The following is a 14,523-nucleotide window of genomic DNA, read 5'->3' as shown; positions in this document are numbered from 1 at the left end:
AATGAAAGATACAAAAATGTACCAAAAGCAAGTGTATAAGGTTACTTACTTACTTAGGTCCTCAGACCTGTTATGTCCGTTGGGGACCTCTTAAGGGGCATAGGGCCTCTACTGCGCCTACGCGCCATCGTTTGCAGTTTCCGGAGATATATTTCAGCTCCCTCATACTCTAGCCTAGTGACGCTGATTCCTCCTTGACTGGCCTGCGCCATGAGCTTCACCGTCGTCCAGCTCTTCTTCCTTCTTACGCAAGCGAATCCACTGCATTGCTTGCTTTTCGAAACTTATGTCCAATGTTGGAAAGACATCAATTTACGAAGGCTTGCAACTTCCTTGTAATGGCTGAAGTAAGCTTTCAGGTGCTGCATACATAAAGAAGTATCTAAAGGTTCGACATTTAGCCGAAACAGTCGTAGCTTTGCTTTTAAGCTGAAAGAGATAATCTTCCAGATTTTCGACAGCATACCGAACGCCGCTTTTCTTTGCCGATGCGGCAGATGACGTCTTGTTAAGTTTCGATGGAGACGATACTTCCAAGGTATTGAAAGCTCTCCACCGGTTTTGAGGATATATTATTTTGAGAGGATGTTCGGGTTCCGAGGCTGATCATTTTTGTTTTGCCGGAATTAATTTTGTACACGTGTTGGCCGTCTTTAAAATCGCTTGTGCTCGAAACCTCAGCGTAATAAAACAAGTTACAAACAACACTGCATCGTTGTATATAAAAACCGTAGTACTATTATCGTGGGACATTACGGGTGCGACAATTAGTGCCTATCTTTGTAAATAAACTTCCAGCACCAACTTGAGACTAAGGCGGGATTTAAATTTTTCAAATTCAAGAAAATAATCATGGAAATGCTAACAAAACATAACAATAACGTGATGGTAAATGCGTTTGTCTGTCTTGGTCTTGGGTTCAATCCCTATCTGTGCCATCTTTTCACTAGGAATTGACAATTCCTTCAAGAGGAATTCTGGTCATTAAAAGTGCTTTCTCAAATTAGCCTTTCGGATACGGCTTTAAACTGTAGGTCCCCATCCTCCCTGACAACTATACTCGCACAGAGGAGGTTGAGAGTTGTATGTAAGTCACGGACTGTTAAGCCACCTTATTTATTTATTTATTTTATACGCACTGTAAGGGGAAACAAACAACTGAGTAATTACTGTTAATCAAGTGTTATAAGAACAACAACGACAATGCTTGATTTAGGGGATGATTCATAAATACATCCCATAAACTTCGTTGTTTAAACAAAAGTGTAATTAAAACAAATATTTATGCGGTGTTGCATGTAAAATATTGTTATGCTAGCTTTACTTTAAACGACTGAATACAGTCGCCACAGCTTTCGGTGCTGTTACAAAACCTAGTTAAAGCTTAGTTCAGTTGTTTCCTTATAGTGGTTAGGAATTCATTCATCACAAGAATCCAGACAAGTGGTGAGAGTACTCCCTTGTCAAGGGGTCCACCTAGTTTATTGATCTGTCTATGTTTTAGCATATACCTACGTGATTTAGTTTATGATAAACTGTTCGATTTCGAAACATTTGAGGGCTTTTTTCATCACACTATTTTTCACGTTGTTGAAGGCCCATTCAATTTCTAAAACGCGGTAATGTATTCTCCTTATCGTGGAATGTGTTTTCTAACGTCCTTACAACGCAATGTAAGGCCGTGTCTATGATTTTGCCTTTAGAACAGGTGCTCTGTGTAGGAGATAAGGAGTCATGTTTGAGATAGCTTCGGATCTGAATGGATTTAAGTCATAAGGTTTTAAAAATAAGCGATGTGAGACTCATGGGTTTAGTCTTAAGCATTAGTGTGGCTAGGCTTGATAGACTTAGAAATAAAAACTACTCTGACCTCCCTTCACAACTTTGGAACATGTCCCTATTTGAGACTATGTAGGTTTCTAAGGTGGGAATGGCGAGATCGCAATCAGGGCTTGTCGATTTAAATGATAAAAAGGAGTTAAGAGCCCAGGGGGGAAATTATGAAAAACGAAACTCGTTCAAAATAACGCTTATTCGTTAAATTGCGTTTAGGAAAAACGATTGTAGTAGCACTAAATCGTCAAATTGCGATTAAGAAAAACGAGAATAGTAAAAATGACGATATTCGTATTTTTATTTACGAGTGCCTTCAGCAGTTCAGCACTCGTTCATCTTTCGTTTTGAGGGTAGTTTTTTTTTTGTTTTTGTTTTGTTAAGTGAGCAAAAAAATGTAAGTAAATAATAAATACAATTGTGAAAAAAAATAAGTTATTTCTAGGCCTACAACTAATGCAAAGCAGTTGGATTTGCTGGTAGCTTTTATGGAAACCAATCCAAATATAGCAAAAAATTACTTGCCGACGAGCCAAGCCAAAGCCAAATCCAAAATTCTTTGGAAGGCTTTCACTGATAAGCTAAATGCATGCGGTCCTCCAGAGAAACCAATGGATGGTTGGAAAAGATTTAGATTTGAAACTTAGAAGGTGAGATCGATCTCTTCTAATACATTACATACATTTGAATGCGTCCTTGTTCAAACGATAAAGAAGCTTGAACCTGGCAAATATTTTAGGAGTTTTTTTTTAATACTAGATGGAAAGTATTTCACTTTACTTACGTTGAACTAAGAAGGCTCATTGGGTTCGATGAATCTCTTAAAACTCTTCTTTTTATACGCATTCCCTCTTCTTCGTTAGTTTGGGATTCATCTTCGCTTTCAAGGAAATAATCGCAGTGAAAAAAAAACATTTTATAGAATTTATGCAAATTAAATTTATTTTTGAAACTTCCTCGACTTTATTTACATATATTTTGACATTTGTTAATAGGAGTGAAGTTAGTTGCTCATTTAAAAAATTATCATTTTTCGTTTTTGCCTGGAAACTTTTTTTGCTTTCTATTTTCGTATCTAATAATCGCTCTTCGCCATTATCTTGTCAGTCCTTTGGATAGAATTTTCCTGAGTCTCGCCGAATTGTGAGTACATTCTATTTTGTCGCTGAGTTTCTGCTTTAAATCTTCTTTGACTTATAAAGGTGTACACTGAATATTGTGAAAGGGTTAATATATTGAAAGGGTTAAACGAAATTTTTAGAAATACCTATTTTCAATCAGTTTTTTATTCTATGTACACAAATATTTTGTTGTATGAATAAAAAAAATATAATAAAGGTTTAAAAATAATTTAAATCAAGCCCAATTATTTTTTTCTAACGTATATTGCCAGAAAAAGTCCGACATGGTGTAAGAGCAAATAAAATTAATGCCCATGTTCTGCATTGTCTGCTATTACACGATGAATCTAGATGCATGCGACATCTTCGAATTCTTCTTTGTGATCCTATCCTGTTTCTCAAGTGCTATTACACGTTGAAACTAGATTCATGAATCTATTTTGACAGTTCTCTTTCATTTTTATTTCGTCATCGACTTGTTTGTTTGTCTGTTTACTTTTATTAATCGAGAAAATTTTGTTATTCTTTAAAATCAATACAAAATATTTTGTTTTGTAAAATTTATGAGTTTTATTATCAAAATATAATTTATAATCAACAAACAAAGACATAGATTCCTACAAAATGAACTGTCCGTCGAAGTTTGCTTCTAGAACAACGAAACCAAATGAAAGAGAATAGCAAAAATACGAATAAGGGAACAGAGAAACGTCAAATTGTCGCAAGGAAAATTTTACCCGTGCGACACAGGTCGATTTTCTTGCGTCTCATGTTTTCGAATTTTTTTTCTCTTTTGCACTTATGTTGTTCGAAGTGTCGCATGCATCTAGATTCATCGTGTAATAGCAGACATTCCACTTATTACGAAAGTGAATTTGGGTGTTCCACAATTCGTTATTGTGAATTGGATTTTCGAACATGCAAATGGATGTTCTGTATTTCGGTTAATTACATTTTTGGAACGCATTCAAATTACTTTTTTTATTTCTGTAAATTGATCTTTGTTAGGAATCGGAGGGTTGCAGAAAGTTTTTGAACTGAAGAAATCGATGAAGGTTTTATTTTCCTTAGAACATATAAAAAAGCATCTTTGCTTGATCTAAAATAACAATGAAAGCTTAAAAGAGAAAACCAAGAATTTTCTTTATTTATGAGAACAATTCTACATAATTTTCATACACTTACATTATGTCAGGTAAATCCATTATATTTGATTTGTCTCCCAAAATTCGTCTTCTTATTTTTTCTCTTGAATTCTGCTTCCTTTTCACTTAAAATTGAGAATAATATTGAATCCATCTTTAAAACAGCAAAAATTTCACTTCAGAAACAAAATAAAAATGGTTGAAGTTTTCAAAATCGATCTAATTGAAGAACATGCAATTTCATTTCACGTGAAATTGAAAAGTGATTTCAATTCACTTTAGATCGAAATTGGGAACATGGGCATAAATCTCTCTTTTTCATGACTGATGAATGATGCATATATTCAATTTTGCCTATTCATATTATGTATTTTGATATCCGAAGGAAACAGAGTTTCTTGACATAATTCTGTTTCGTTATTTTAATTGCAAGGAAACTTGAAATATTTAAATGTACAGCTAAAATCGCATTAATTTCTGCCTCAGATTAATTGGTTTTTCTCAGACTTAGAAAAGCAGCAGCTTGTTTATATTATGTTAGTTTGATCTTCAGAAATTAGTAGTGCGAATATTTTGAATACATATTAAAAAATAATCGATATATTCAGAAACAAGTGATATCGCAAACATTTTATCTTAAGTCGAAAGATCGATTTGTGTTTTACTGGCGATAAGTCTACACATAACTCTTTTTTTATAAAACAAATTTCAAAATATACACCAATTGGAGTGATAAGGCTCACAGAATTTGGTTTTGAGATGAACTACCTTATTGTGTTAATAAAGATAAAACAGTAACCATGAATTGGGTTACTGTGAAAAACACATCACCATATTAACATGTATATCAAATTATCATTCAGTTCATCAATTAATTTAAAAGAACCTATCGATATTCCGGGGAAAGATTTTAAAATTTGTAAAGGCAAATAAAGAAAATAAACAGAAATATAATATTAAATTCAATTTATTTAAGATTGTGATGGTGTGTTATCTTTTATTTGTTCGCGCTTCTCTTTCTCATCACTTAGACCTTCTTTCGTCTCTGAAATCTCTTTAGGAAGGATTTCTTTTTGTGTGTTGCTCTCTGTTTTGTCCGCTTCACTTTCATTAGAAGAGTTTTTCTCTTTTTCTTCAACTTGACCTTCTGTCGTCTCTGAGATCAGTTTAGGAAGCATTTCGTTTTGTTTGTCGCTCTCAGTTCTGTCCGATTCAGGTTCATCAATACCGGAAGAGGTTTTAGATATGTCCTCTTGTTTTGATTCATTTTCATCTACGGGGATGTTCATTTCTTCCTTAGATTGGGGTCCAGAGGGAGCATCGGTTACTGCACTTGTTTCTTCTTTTGGTGTGTCTTCATTTATTTTTCCGTGTTCATTCTTCTCTAATGAATTTGTTTCCTCGTCTTCATCATCATCGTCATCGTCCTCGTCGGTTGTGTTGTGTTTTTCCAAATCTTCACTCTTTGGAACTTTTGGTTTCTTGGCACGCTGTTTTTTCTTTAAGCGTTTAGCCCGTTTCTTTGCTGTCTTGGCGTCAGCTTCGAGACGGTTTTTCTCCAGTTTGGATTGGTATTCTTCGTCCAGTTGTTCTCTCATGCTCTTCGCATGGATACACTTTTGTCGTGCATACTCTTTCCGTCTAAGATGCCGATATACATGGAATTCTCCAGAACCTGCTCCAGCGCTTGAGCCCATTACATTACGAACAAATGAAGGTACTGTTTGCATGTAATCCTTTTCTCTAGGAGTTTCAGGTATTGTTATTGGTTTGTCCTACATTTAATATAAAGCAAAAAGGTTCAATAAAATTAAGTGCACTAAAAAAATACAATGTTTACGTACAGGATTTTTCATAAGTTTTTCCAGTTTGAGGCGCTGCAGGTCAGTGGCACTTTTAATGATAGGACGCCTCTTTTTTTCTTCACCATCTTCATTATCTTTTTTGGATTTCGGTTGTTTTTCAACAAGATTTTGCATCTTGAGAGAAAAAATAATAATTTTTAAAAACCAAAAGTTTTCGATTTGATTCTGAATTCTGATATCAAAAAATAATGACAGCTAATGTCAAAACTATCTAAATGGAACGAAGCTAGAAATTAACGAAGGCCAACAAATAGAACGAATTACACCCCGAAGCCACTTGGTGCGATTGGTTCTTCGTTAAAAGTAAATGTAGAACAGTGTTAATTTTGCATAATGAAATAAATGAATATTAAGAACCGATAAGAATAGGCTAAAATTTAAATGTAAATGAAATTAAAAACTACTCTAGAAGTTATATGTTTTTTTCTAAACAAGTTGTTTTCTTGAATATTAATTTTGACATTTCTACAACATTAGGAATGTCAAAAAATAACAATTGAATTCATGGGTGACTCATTTATGGCAGTTTCGTATTATAAATAAATTATTAACAATTTAAATTTAATTTGGATTAAATTCAGTATCGCAACGAGAAGCACAGAATTTAAGTGTTTTAGGGTAGTAGTACACAATTTGAGTTTAAGTTAAGTTCAAGACTGTTGTAGCCTCTGAAGAGCATCGCCAAATTCTTTTTTTGGTCAGAATCCAATTTAGCATTCGTATTTCGTGATTTCTTTTTTTTTCACCTAACGAATGTGTTTCAGCCAGTAATCCAATCGCAGGTCTTCAAAGCTTTGACATCCCCTTGCATTGTAATTATCTATCCTAAAACATTTATTCTAAATAGATCCATAATTTCCAGCCTAAAGGTTCTAGTAGCTAGTGCTGTTAATTGCTTATGTTATAATATAAATTTATTTTATATTTTAATGAATAAAAATAATATTTAAGCACGGCACAAAATAAGCACACAAAATAAAATGTATTTCAAGCAGGAAACCTGAGGAAAAAAAACGTAGTTCTGTCTCCAAATCGAAGTGGACGTAGGCTTTGAAAATTTGAAGAGGTCCGTTTTGAGACTATTTTTGTCTGAAGACAAACTCTCACCTCACTAACTTTTGACGACTCAATAATGTGAAATATGAAACAAAAAACTCAGCTAAAATACTTTGCTAAATTGTATCTTGAAATGAAACTGAAATATCCCACACCATTTTTATAGTTCATTTCTGAGCAGATAAATATATTATCTTGTTTTACATAAGCAAAAGACGAATGTAATACTTTAAAATGATATGCCATATGTGTTAGTGCTGAGCCACCATATCGTTTGTTATATGTTGGCTTCCGAATTAGAATAAAGAAATGTGTTAAGAAATTGGGATACAAAATCCGTTCACTTTAATGTCATTTGATTTTTTTACAATTATTACATAAATATAATATTACAAAAACCATAACAACAACTTTAATAAATTAAATTAATGTACTTAACAACAAAAAACAATTAAAAGAAAAAAAAAAAACATTTTGAAAAAGCCAATTTTATGACGTTCTCTCTTTCTGTTAAATTACAAATAGTACACTCCAGTGGTAAATCGGGTCTTTATGGTTTGAAGTTCAGGTTGAGTAGTTCACTTCTTAACTTGACATTTGTGTCATGGAAGTAGTTCCTCTCTGTAAGGTTATGGTTGAGCCCGCTGAAAGTTGTTCTGAACAAGGACCCAACTGCTTCAGCTGCATATTCTGCTCTACACTTCTCATCTATCGCTGCTATAACCTTGTACATACGAGCTTTACTGTGCGATACATCTTTCTTATTTAAATTAAAATTTAAATTATATCCTTCTACGAGACTCGACCACTCACTGTACCAGTGATTTTGGTCTTCTACATTTTTTACTACTAGTTTTCTAAAAAGTCGGTATTCTTTCATACTAAAAACGTGCAAGAGATAATCCGCTTGCATCTTAAGGGTCTTTATAAATAGAGGTGATAGTCCGGTTTCAAGCATAATCACGTAATTTTGAGTATTTTTTGGAAGGCGAAATATATAGCCCTTCCATAGGTTCAGTGGGAGGTACCCGTGGCATGATGGTTAGTGCCTTGGACTGTCATGCAAGGGGTCTTGGGTTTAATCCCCGCCTTTTCGCAGGTACTGCCTCTTGCGAGGAATTGACAAATCCTTCAAGAGTAATTCTTGTCATGAAAAAGTACTTTCTCAAATTAGCCGTTTGGATTCTGCCTTAAATTGTAGGTCCCTTCCATTCCATTCCTGACAAAAGTACTCGCACACAGGAATGGTTGAGAGTTGTTAGTCACTAGGCCCTGGTTCACAACGAACTGTTGCGCCACCCAATTTAATTTAAAAGGTTCAGCGGAAAAGTGGAAAAACTTTCCCAAGTAGACTTTTGAATTTTTTGTATTTTGTCAAAATTTATTATAATAATAAAAAGCTTAATAAGTGGAGTCACTTTTAAGGGGGATTTTGTATTGAAACTTGTAGATTTCGCCGAGATAACCTTCTTAGTGCAAATAGGGCATAAAGAAAACAACACAAGTACCCTGAACTGCAAAATAAAATACCACTTGACAGCTGTAAATTTCGTTAAAAATCTCACTTCCACAAAATTCCAAGTCCGACTTGATTCCTTTCTCACTTGTTTCTTATGAATGATCAAAAACTTGTCATACGGGCGACGGAGAGCGAAGTAGACAAGTAGTTCGCACCAGGTTTTCTTCGATTGAAAAGAATTTCAACTTGTTCAAATACTATTTTATATTCTTTGAAGAAAAAGAAAACACACATTTTTTCTACTTTAATCAAATCGATTCTCAAGGGAATCTTAAGTAATCGGTTGCTATATCTATCCCCAAATATTCTTATGCTATTCAGTGAGAGTGCTTAACAATTAAAAGTGTAATTTTAATTAATATCCATCGTTACATCGAATAAATTCATTAAATTAAAAAAAAAAACAATAATGGCATTAGAAACCGATGAAAATGTTCCTCCAAAACCAACGACAGGAGATAAGAACGAAGTTGCCGGTGCAAAGTCTTCCAGTAACTCAGTAGGAGCAGCAGCAGCAGCAGAGAATACCGATAATGCGGGCAAGAAAAAAGGTAAAAGTTCTAGGCGACCTCCCCCAGACCAATAAAAAGTGAAATCAAATTCCACTCCTTTAAGTATTTTTCTATAAAAATGCATCATCATTTGGGTGCATGCTTCCTTAAATAATCGACATTCTATGCAAAGAAGAAAAATCCAACATCTAGCCCCACAGGGAGAGCCAGAGCAGTCATATAACACTCGTTACGTAATTCGATTTTCTCGTGTGTTTTTATGAAAGAAAAGTTTAATCTACTCGAGCTGCCGGTCTTTTTTTTTTGGAAATGTTTTTCTCACTGCTCAGACAAGAATTGCAGCAGTTTTTCCTGTCCCGAATTAGACAAAGTTCTTGTGGAATGACTTTTTGTAACCTATAAGAAGGCATATAAACACGTGCCACAGCTATTACATTAATGAAGTGAAGCATGGTACACACTCACTTAAGATGCCAGTGCATTGAAATGTCCTGAAAGAGTTCATCGTCTGTCTAAGATTCGACTGACTATGACGACTAGGAGGCAAATATGTCTGTTCCCGTGTCGAACGCACATACACACGTGACTTGGTTTTATTTTGCATGCACCAAATTTGAGATGAGAGAGTGGAAAGATCTCTTTTTCGGCTCTGAGTTCTGATCGAATTCATGTCGTTTACTATTTGTACTTGAAGTTGAAGATAATCCAAGCAAGGTGCGTTTGTGTTTGTGTTGGAGCAAAGTTTCTACCTCTTCTTATCAGTTGAGAGTTCGAAGTGTCGCCATCGACATGTTTATTACCCGCCGATCGCACTTCTTTCGGAAATCTAAAGATAGACGAAGTAGAATGTTTTTTTGTATCTTCAATTGAAGGGAAAATATCTAGCTCCATTATTTTCTATACAAAATTATCTCTTCTTACTCTGACTACTTTGCAAGTACAAATAGTGATGAGAAGAAGAAAAAAAAAAACAATTCTAATGATTTGAGATTTTCTGGTTCGTTAGCATAGCAATAACAATGTTGCCATCTGATGAAATTTTCTTTAAAAATATGTAAAATTATTTAAAACAAAACTTAATATCTTGATAATGTTTAACAAGTTATTGATTACTTTTTGGGATGTGCCCTGCGAGCATAGTTACCCTGAAACATTTAAATGCATGTTTTTGAGGGTTATAATAGATGAGTCAATGTTTAATGCCTGCTCACTTAGATGTATTGGTTCGGGTCATAATGTAAATTAGTTAATGTTTATTGCCTGCTCGCTTAGATGTATTGGTTTGGGTGATAATTTAGTGAATACTATAATTTAACACCATAACCTTTAAACGGGTTTTGCTTTGTGAAAATTCATTGTTGGAAAAAGAGCTTCTTATCAGTAATCTTTTTTCCTTTCTCATGTCTTAATTTCTGTTGACTGTAGGTAAAATCAAAATAGTAGCCTAAGGCGCCAAATTTGTTTTCCTTTCCTCTTTTTAAATTTGTAAGTTGGGGAGAAGTAAAATTCCAATATTGAATTCGGAGTCAATATTTCTGTTACTACTGAAGTTATGATAGTAGTAGGTATGAATTTTCTCCGAAGGGGCCCGTCATAGGGCCAACAATACGAAAGTTACTGTTACTAATCTGTTTAACTTTACGTCCTTTTGTTTAGATGTTTTTGAAAAACGTGAAAAAGTAGATTTTATCTTTATTGATTTCAGCAAGGCCTTTGATAAATTGTGTCATAAAACATTACTTTTAAAAATATCACAGGTTTTAACGACTATTTTATAAACTGGATCTCCTCATATATAAAATATAGACGTTATAGTGTTAAATTTCGTAATGAGTGTTAAGTTTAGTGAATTCTGGTGTCCCCAGGGTAGTCACTTTGGTCCTATTCTATTTGTTTTATTTATAAATGACTTGGTTTCGATGATAAAACAATCGTCTGTCCTATTATATGCTGATGACATTAAAATGTTCAAAAAAATTAACTCCACATCTGATAGTCTTCTCTTGCAAGAGGACTTAATAATATTCAGGGAATGGTGCAATAATAATCGTCTTGTTTTATATAATGACAAATGTAAAACCAGAGTTTTACACCCAAAAAAGTTCCAATCTTTTTTGTTACATGTTTGATTCTTGTCCTTTAAGTAGAGTATACCTATGTACTTTCTGACTTGGGTGTTGTCTTAGATCCTAAACTAACATTCAATGAACATATTAACATCATAGTTAAAAAAGCAAATAGAGTTCTGGGTTTCATTAAGAGATTTGGCCGTGATTTCCGTGATCCATATGTTTTAAAATTACTTTTTGTTTCATTATGGTCACCTTACTACGCCGTACACGTCACAGAACTTGAAGTTATTCAGAAAAAATTTTTGTGTTTTTGTCTACGATCCTTTTCGTGGTTTCATAACATTCAAACATTACCGCCTTATTCACAAAGACTTTCTCTCATAAATCTTCCTTCTTTGACAAATCATGGGATGTAGGTACTTGAAGTTTTGTTTTATTGTTGGAATAATAAATGGACACATTTCATCACCATCAGTTCTTTGTAGTTTAAACTTTAGTTTTATTCGTTCAAGTATAAGGCTCCAGAAACCATTGAATACTAATTTTAGCAGATCAAACTATGGTGTACATAACCTTTAATCAATTAATTGACATCTATAATAAATGTTACTCTTGTATTAATTCACCAAATGATTATATAAAAAGTATAAATTGCAAATTAAAATTTTTCAACGGTGTAGTTTAAGTTTTTAGATATTAAGTATATATTGAGTATTGTTAACGTTAGTATTTAACGAATTATAAATAAATAAATACATAGTTTCGTAATATTTTTGTAAAATAGTAGACCCACATTTATCAATCAACCAATAAACAGTCAGTAAGCAATGGTTAATCATCATCGGTCAAATAAACACTACAAAATTACTTAGTTGTGTATGTTTTATTAACTGATGAGGAAATATAATCAAGAAGGATTTATGTGGGCAAAATAGTAATTGAAGTCATAATAAATTCATAATTTTGCATAAAAATAATTACTCATTTTGTTTTATACGTACAGTATAGCAATTTCATATTCGTATCTCTTCAATAATGTTTGAATGTTTACCTCAAACAAAATGACTTCAGGTACAAAAGTTATAACAAAGTGCAATTTAAGAAAGTTCATTGTTTATATATTTAATTGATTTTTTTAGCTGGTACAATTCATATTTCTTGAAAAATTTAAAGAAACGAAAAAACTACAGTAATACTGGATTAATTTCGTATTTGTACCTTATTTTTTTCAGTCAACAAATTGGGTTTTTATATCTTTGGAAGAAATTACAGCTTTCAATCGTCTTGGCATTGACCTTACAAATTTTCAGTTGTTTCCGATGTTATTTGTGTTCATTTATAGAGAATTGTTTCCTTAAGGTCGTTTTTGTTCTTAATTTTGCATTTACGGATTCTGCGGTCCAGTTCGTCCCATAAATTCTCTATAGGATTAATGTTTGGTGATTCCAAAACTTTACTGCAATTAAAGAGAAGCCATATTCGGGTTGCATTTGCCTTATGCTTTGGGTCGTTATTCTGATAAAAAGTAAAGTTGTTTTCTAGACCCATTTGTGCAGCACTATTTTTTATATTGGTCTTCAGGATATCGATGTTAATCTTGTGAATTATAATTCATTCAATTATGTGCAGTTTCCCAACTCCAACTGCTGAAAAACATCTCCACACCATCACCGACCCACCAGCATGTTTAACGGTTCCTCGAGTGTTTTGCGGAAGGTATTCAGTACTCGGTGCAGTACCCGTGGCACTATGGTTATTGCGTTGGACTTTCATGCAAGGGGTCTTGGGTTTCAATCCCTGCCTGTGGCACCTTAATTTAAAAAAAAAAAATAATTTTCGCGTGTACTTCCTCTTGCGAGGAATTGACAAACCCTTCAAGAGTAATTCTTGTCATAATTCTTGCGCGTTACTCTTCCGTTAAAACCATGTTTCCGTATACAATTGCGCAACGTTTCAGTGCAACATTGTTTTTCCAGCGATTGTCGAAGATACTGTGCCAATTTTGGTGCACTTATCTTTAGATTTTTATTTATTTTACGCACAATTCTCTTGTCCTGCGTGTTAAAAATACTTCTTGTCATATTGGGAACCAAGTTTTCAATCCTTTTTTCCTTAACAACCCGGTTAACAATACTTTAATTAACTAAAGATATAATCTGTTTATATAACTTACCTTTCTCGCAATTTTTTAGAGGCTTCACTTGCTTATCTTCCTTTAGGGTGGATACATTTTTTTTTGTTTGATGGGGTTCGAGCTATATATAAAAGGTGTCAAAATAGCCTCTCAATAGGAATCAAAAATATTTTTAAAAAATTTCAATTTTAAATACTGCCTCAAGAACCTTAAAGATTTTCAAAATATGGAAAACCTAAAGAAAAAATAATTATATAAAATCTCTTGCAAAATTGCTTATATTTTACAAGTTAAATATAAAACTGTATTTAAAAATCAGCAGACTAGCGCATAGGCGTCTGCTAGGGGAAAGAGAGGGGGGATCAAATGGGTCAGTTGACCCTCAATCTAGCTGTGTTTGTGCTCTATTCACATTCAAAGTCTTTGTTTTCTCAAATAAACTGCCTGTGTTTGTGTACTGGTTTGGTTATGTTTTTCTCCATTTCCAAGCGGTACCGTAGTGTAGGGGTATTAATATGAGGAGGGGAAATTGTTGAGTTGTTCTTCTTAGTTTAACCTGCTGAAAACCCGTTTTTTTACGTAACTGCGACCTGTGAAATGTGAATGAATACTTTCAGGTCTCAGTTATGTAACAAAAACGGTTTTTCAGCAGGTTAAACTGAATTTTGATTCGAACAAGAAACGAAAACCGGTTATTCAAAAACCGGTTTTTCTGTCCGCTTAAAACTGGAAGGTTTTAATAAAGGGGTAACAAAGCGAAAGAACCGAAAAAAACTGATAACCGTAATTTTTGAAAATCGCCATCCTTTCCCTATAGCATTTTATAAACCGACGCAATCCATATCTCGAAACAAAAAAGTTTTTGTATTAGACCTAGCAATATCATTTAGAAGTGTTTTATTTCTGCTTCGACAAGTGCTTAATTTTCTTCATAAAGAGAAATGTTGGTTTTACGGAGTGATTTGATGTGTCCAGTTTTCGGTTTTGGTTGAGGCTTACCAAAAAATGTACTTCCAACCTATGAAGATGGTCAGTTTCGAGTAAAATAAAAAGTTATCATGAGAAATACCGAAATTTATTGAAACCCTACAAATCCAGAAAAGACGTAGAGTCTTACAAAAATCGCATTAAAATTTTTAAAGAAAAATCGCGTTGTCTCAAATGTAAGGATTTGAATTCATACCAGTGTGAATAGCAATTCAAAGTTCCAGTTTGAGAAAGACAATTTTTAATGGATCAACGAACGCAACGAAAAATCGTTATAAG

The 14,523-nt window shown here is 33.6% G+C and overlaps 2 protein-coding genes across 2 annotated transcripts in view; one reads left to right on the top strand and one right to left on the bottom strand.

The window, feature by feature from the left end:
- Positions 1–5,048: 5,048 nt before the first annotated feature.
- Positions 5,049–6,127, bottom strand: LOC129939425 (PRKR-interacting protein 1 homolog). The gene is made up of 2 exons (XM_056047431.1): positions 5,944–6,127; positions 5,049–5,874 (listed from the first exon to the last, which is right to left on the bottom strand). The coding sequence occupies exons 1-2, from the start codon at positions 6,076–6,078 to the stop codon at positions 5,071–5,073; spliced, it is 939 nt and encodes a 312-aa protein (XP_055903406.1). The 5' UTR covers positions 6,079–6,127; the 3' UTR covers positions 5,049–5,070.
- A 2,538-nt stretch (positions 6,128–8,665) lies between these two features.
- LOC129954187 (protein clueless) overlaps positions 8,666–14,523 on the top strand; it is a 35,534-nt gene continuing 29,676 nt past the window's right edge. Inside the window, exon 1 of the mRNA XM_056067931.1 lies at positions 8,666–9,090. Coding sequence (XP_055923906.1) covers positions 8,949–9,090 — 142 coding nt within the window. The 5' untranslated portion in view covers positions 8,666–8,948. The remainder of the gene's footprint in view (positions 9,091–14,523) is intronic.

Source organism: Eupeodes corollae, chromosome 1, assembly GCF_945859685.1.
Source record: "Eupeodes corollae chromosome 1, idEupCoro1.1, whole genome shotgun sequence".
Taxonomy (NCBI): Eukaryota; Metazoa; Arthropoda; class Insecta; order Diptera; family Syrphidae; genus Eupeodes; species Eupeodes corollae.
This window is presented reverse-complemented; position numbering and strand designations above follow the sequence as displayed.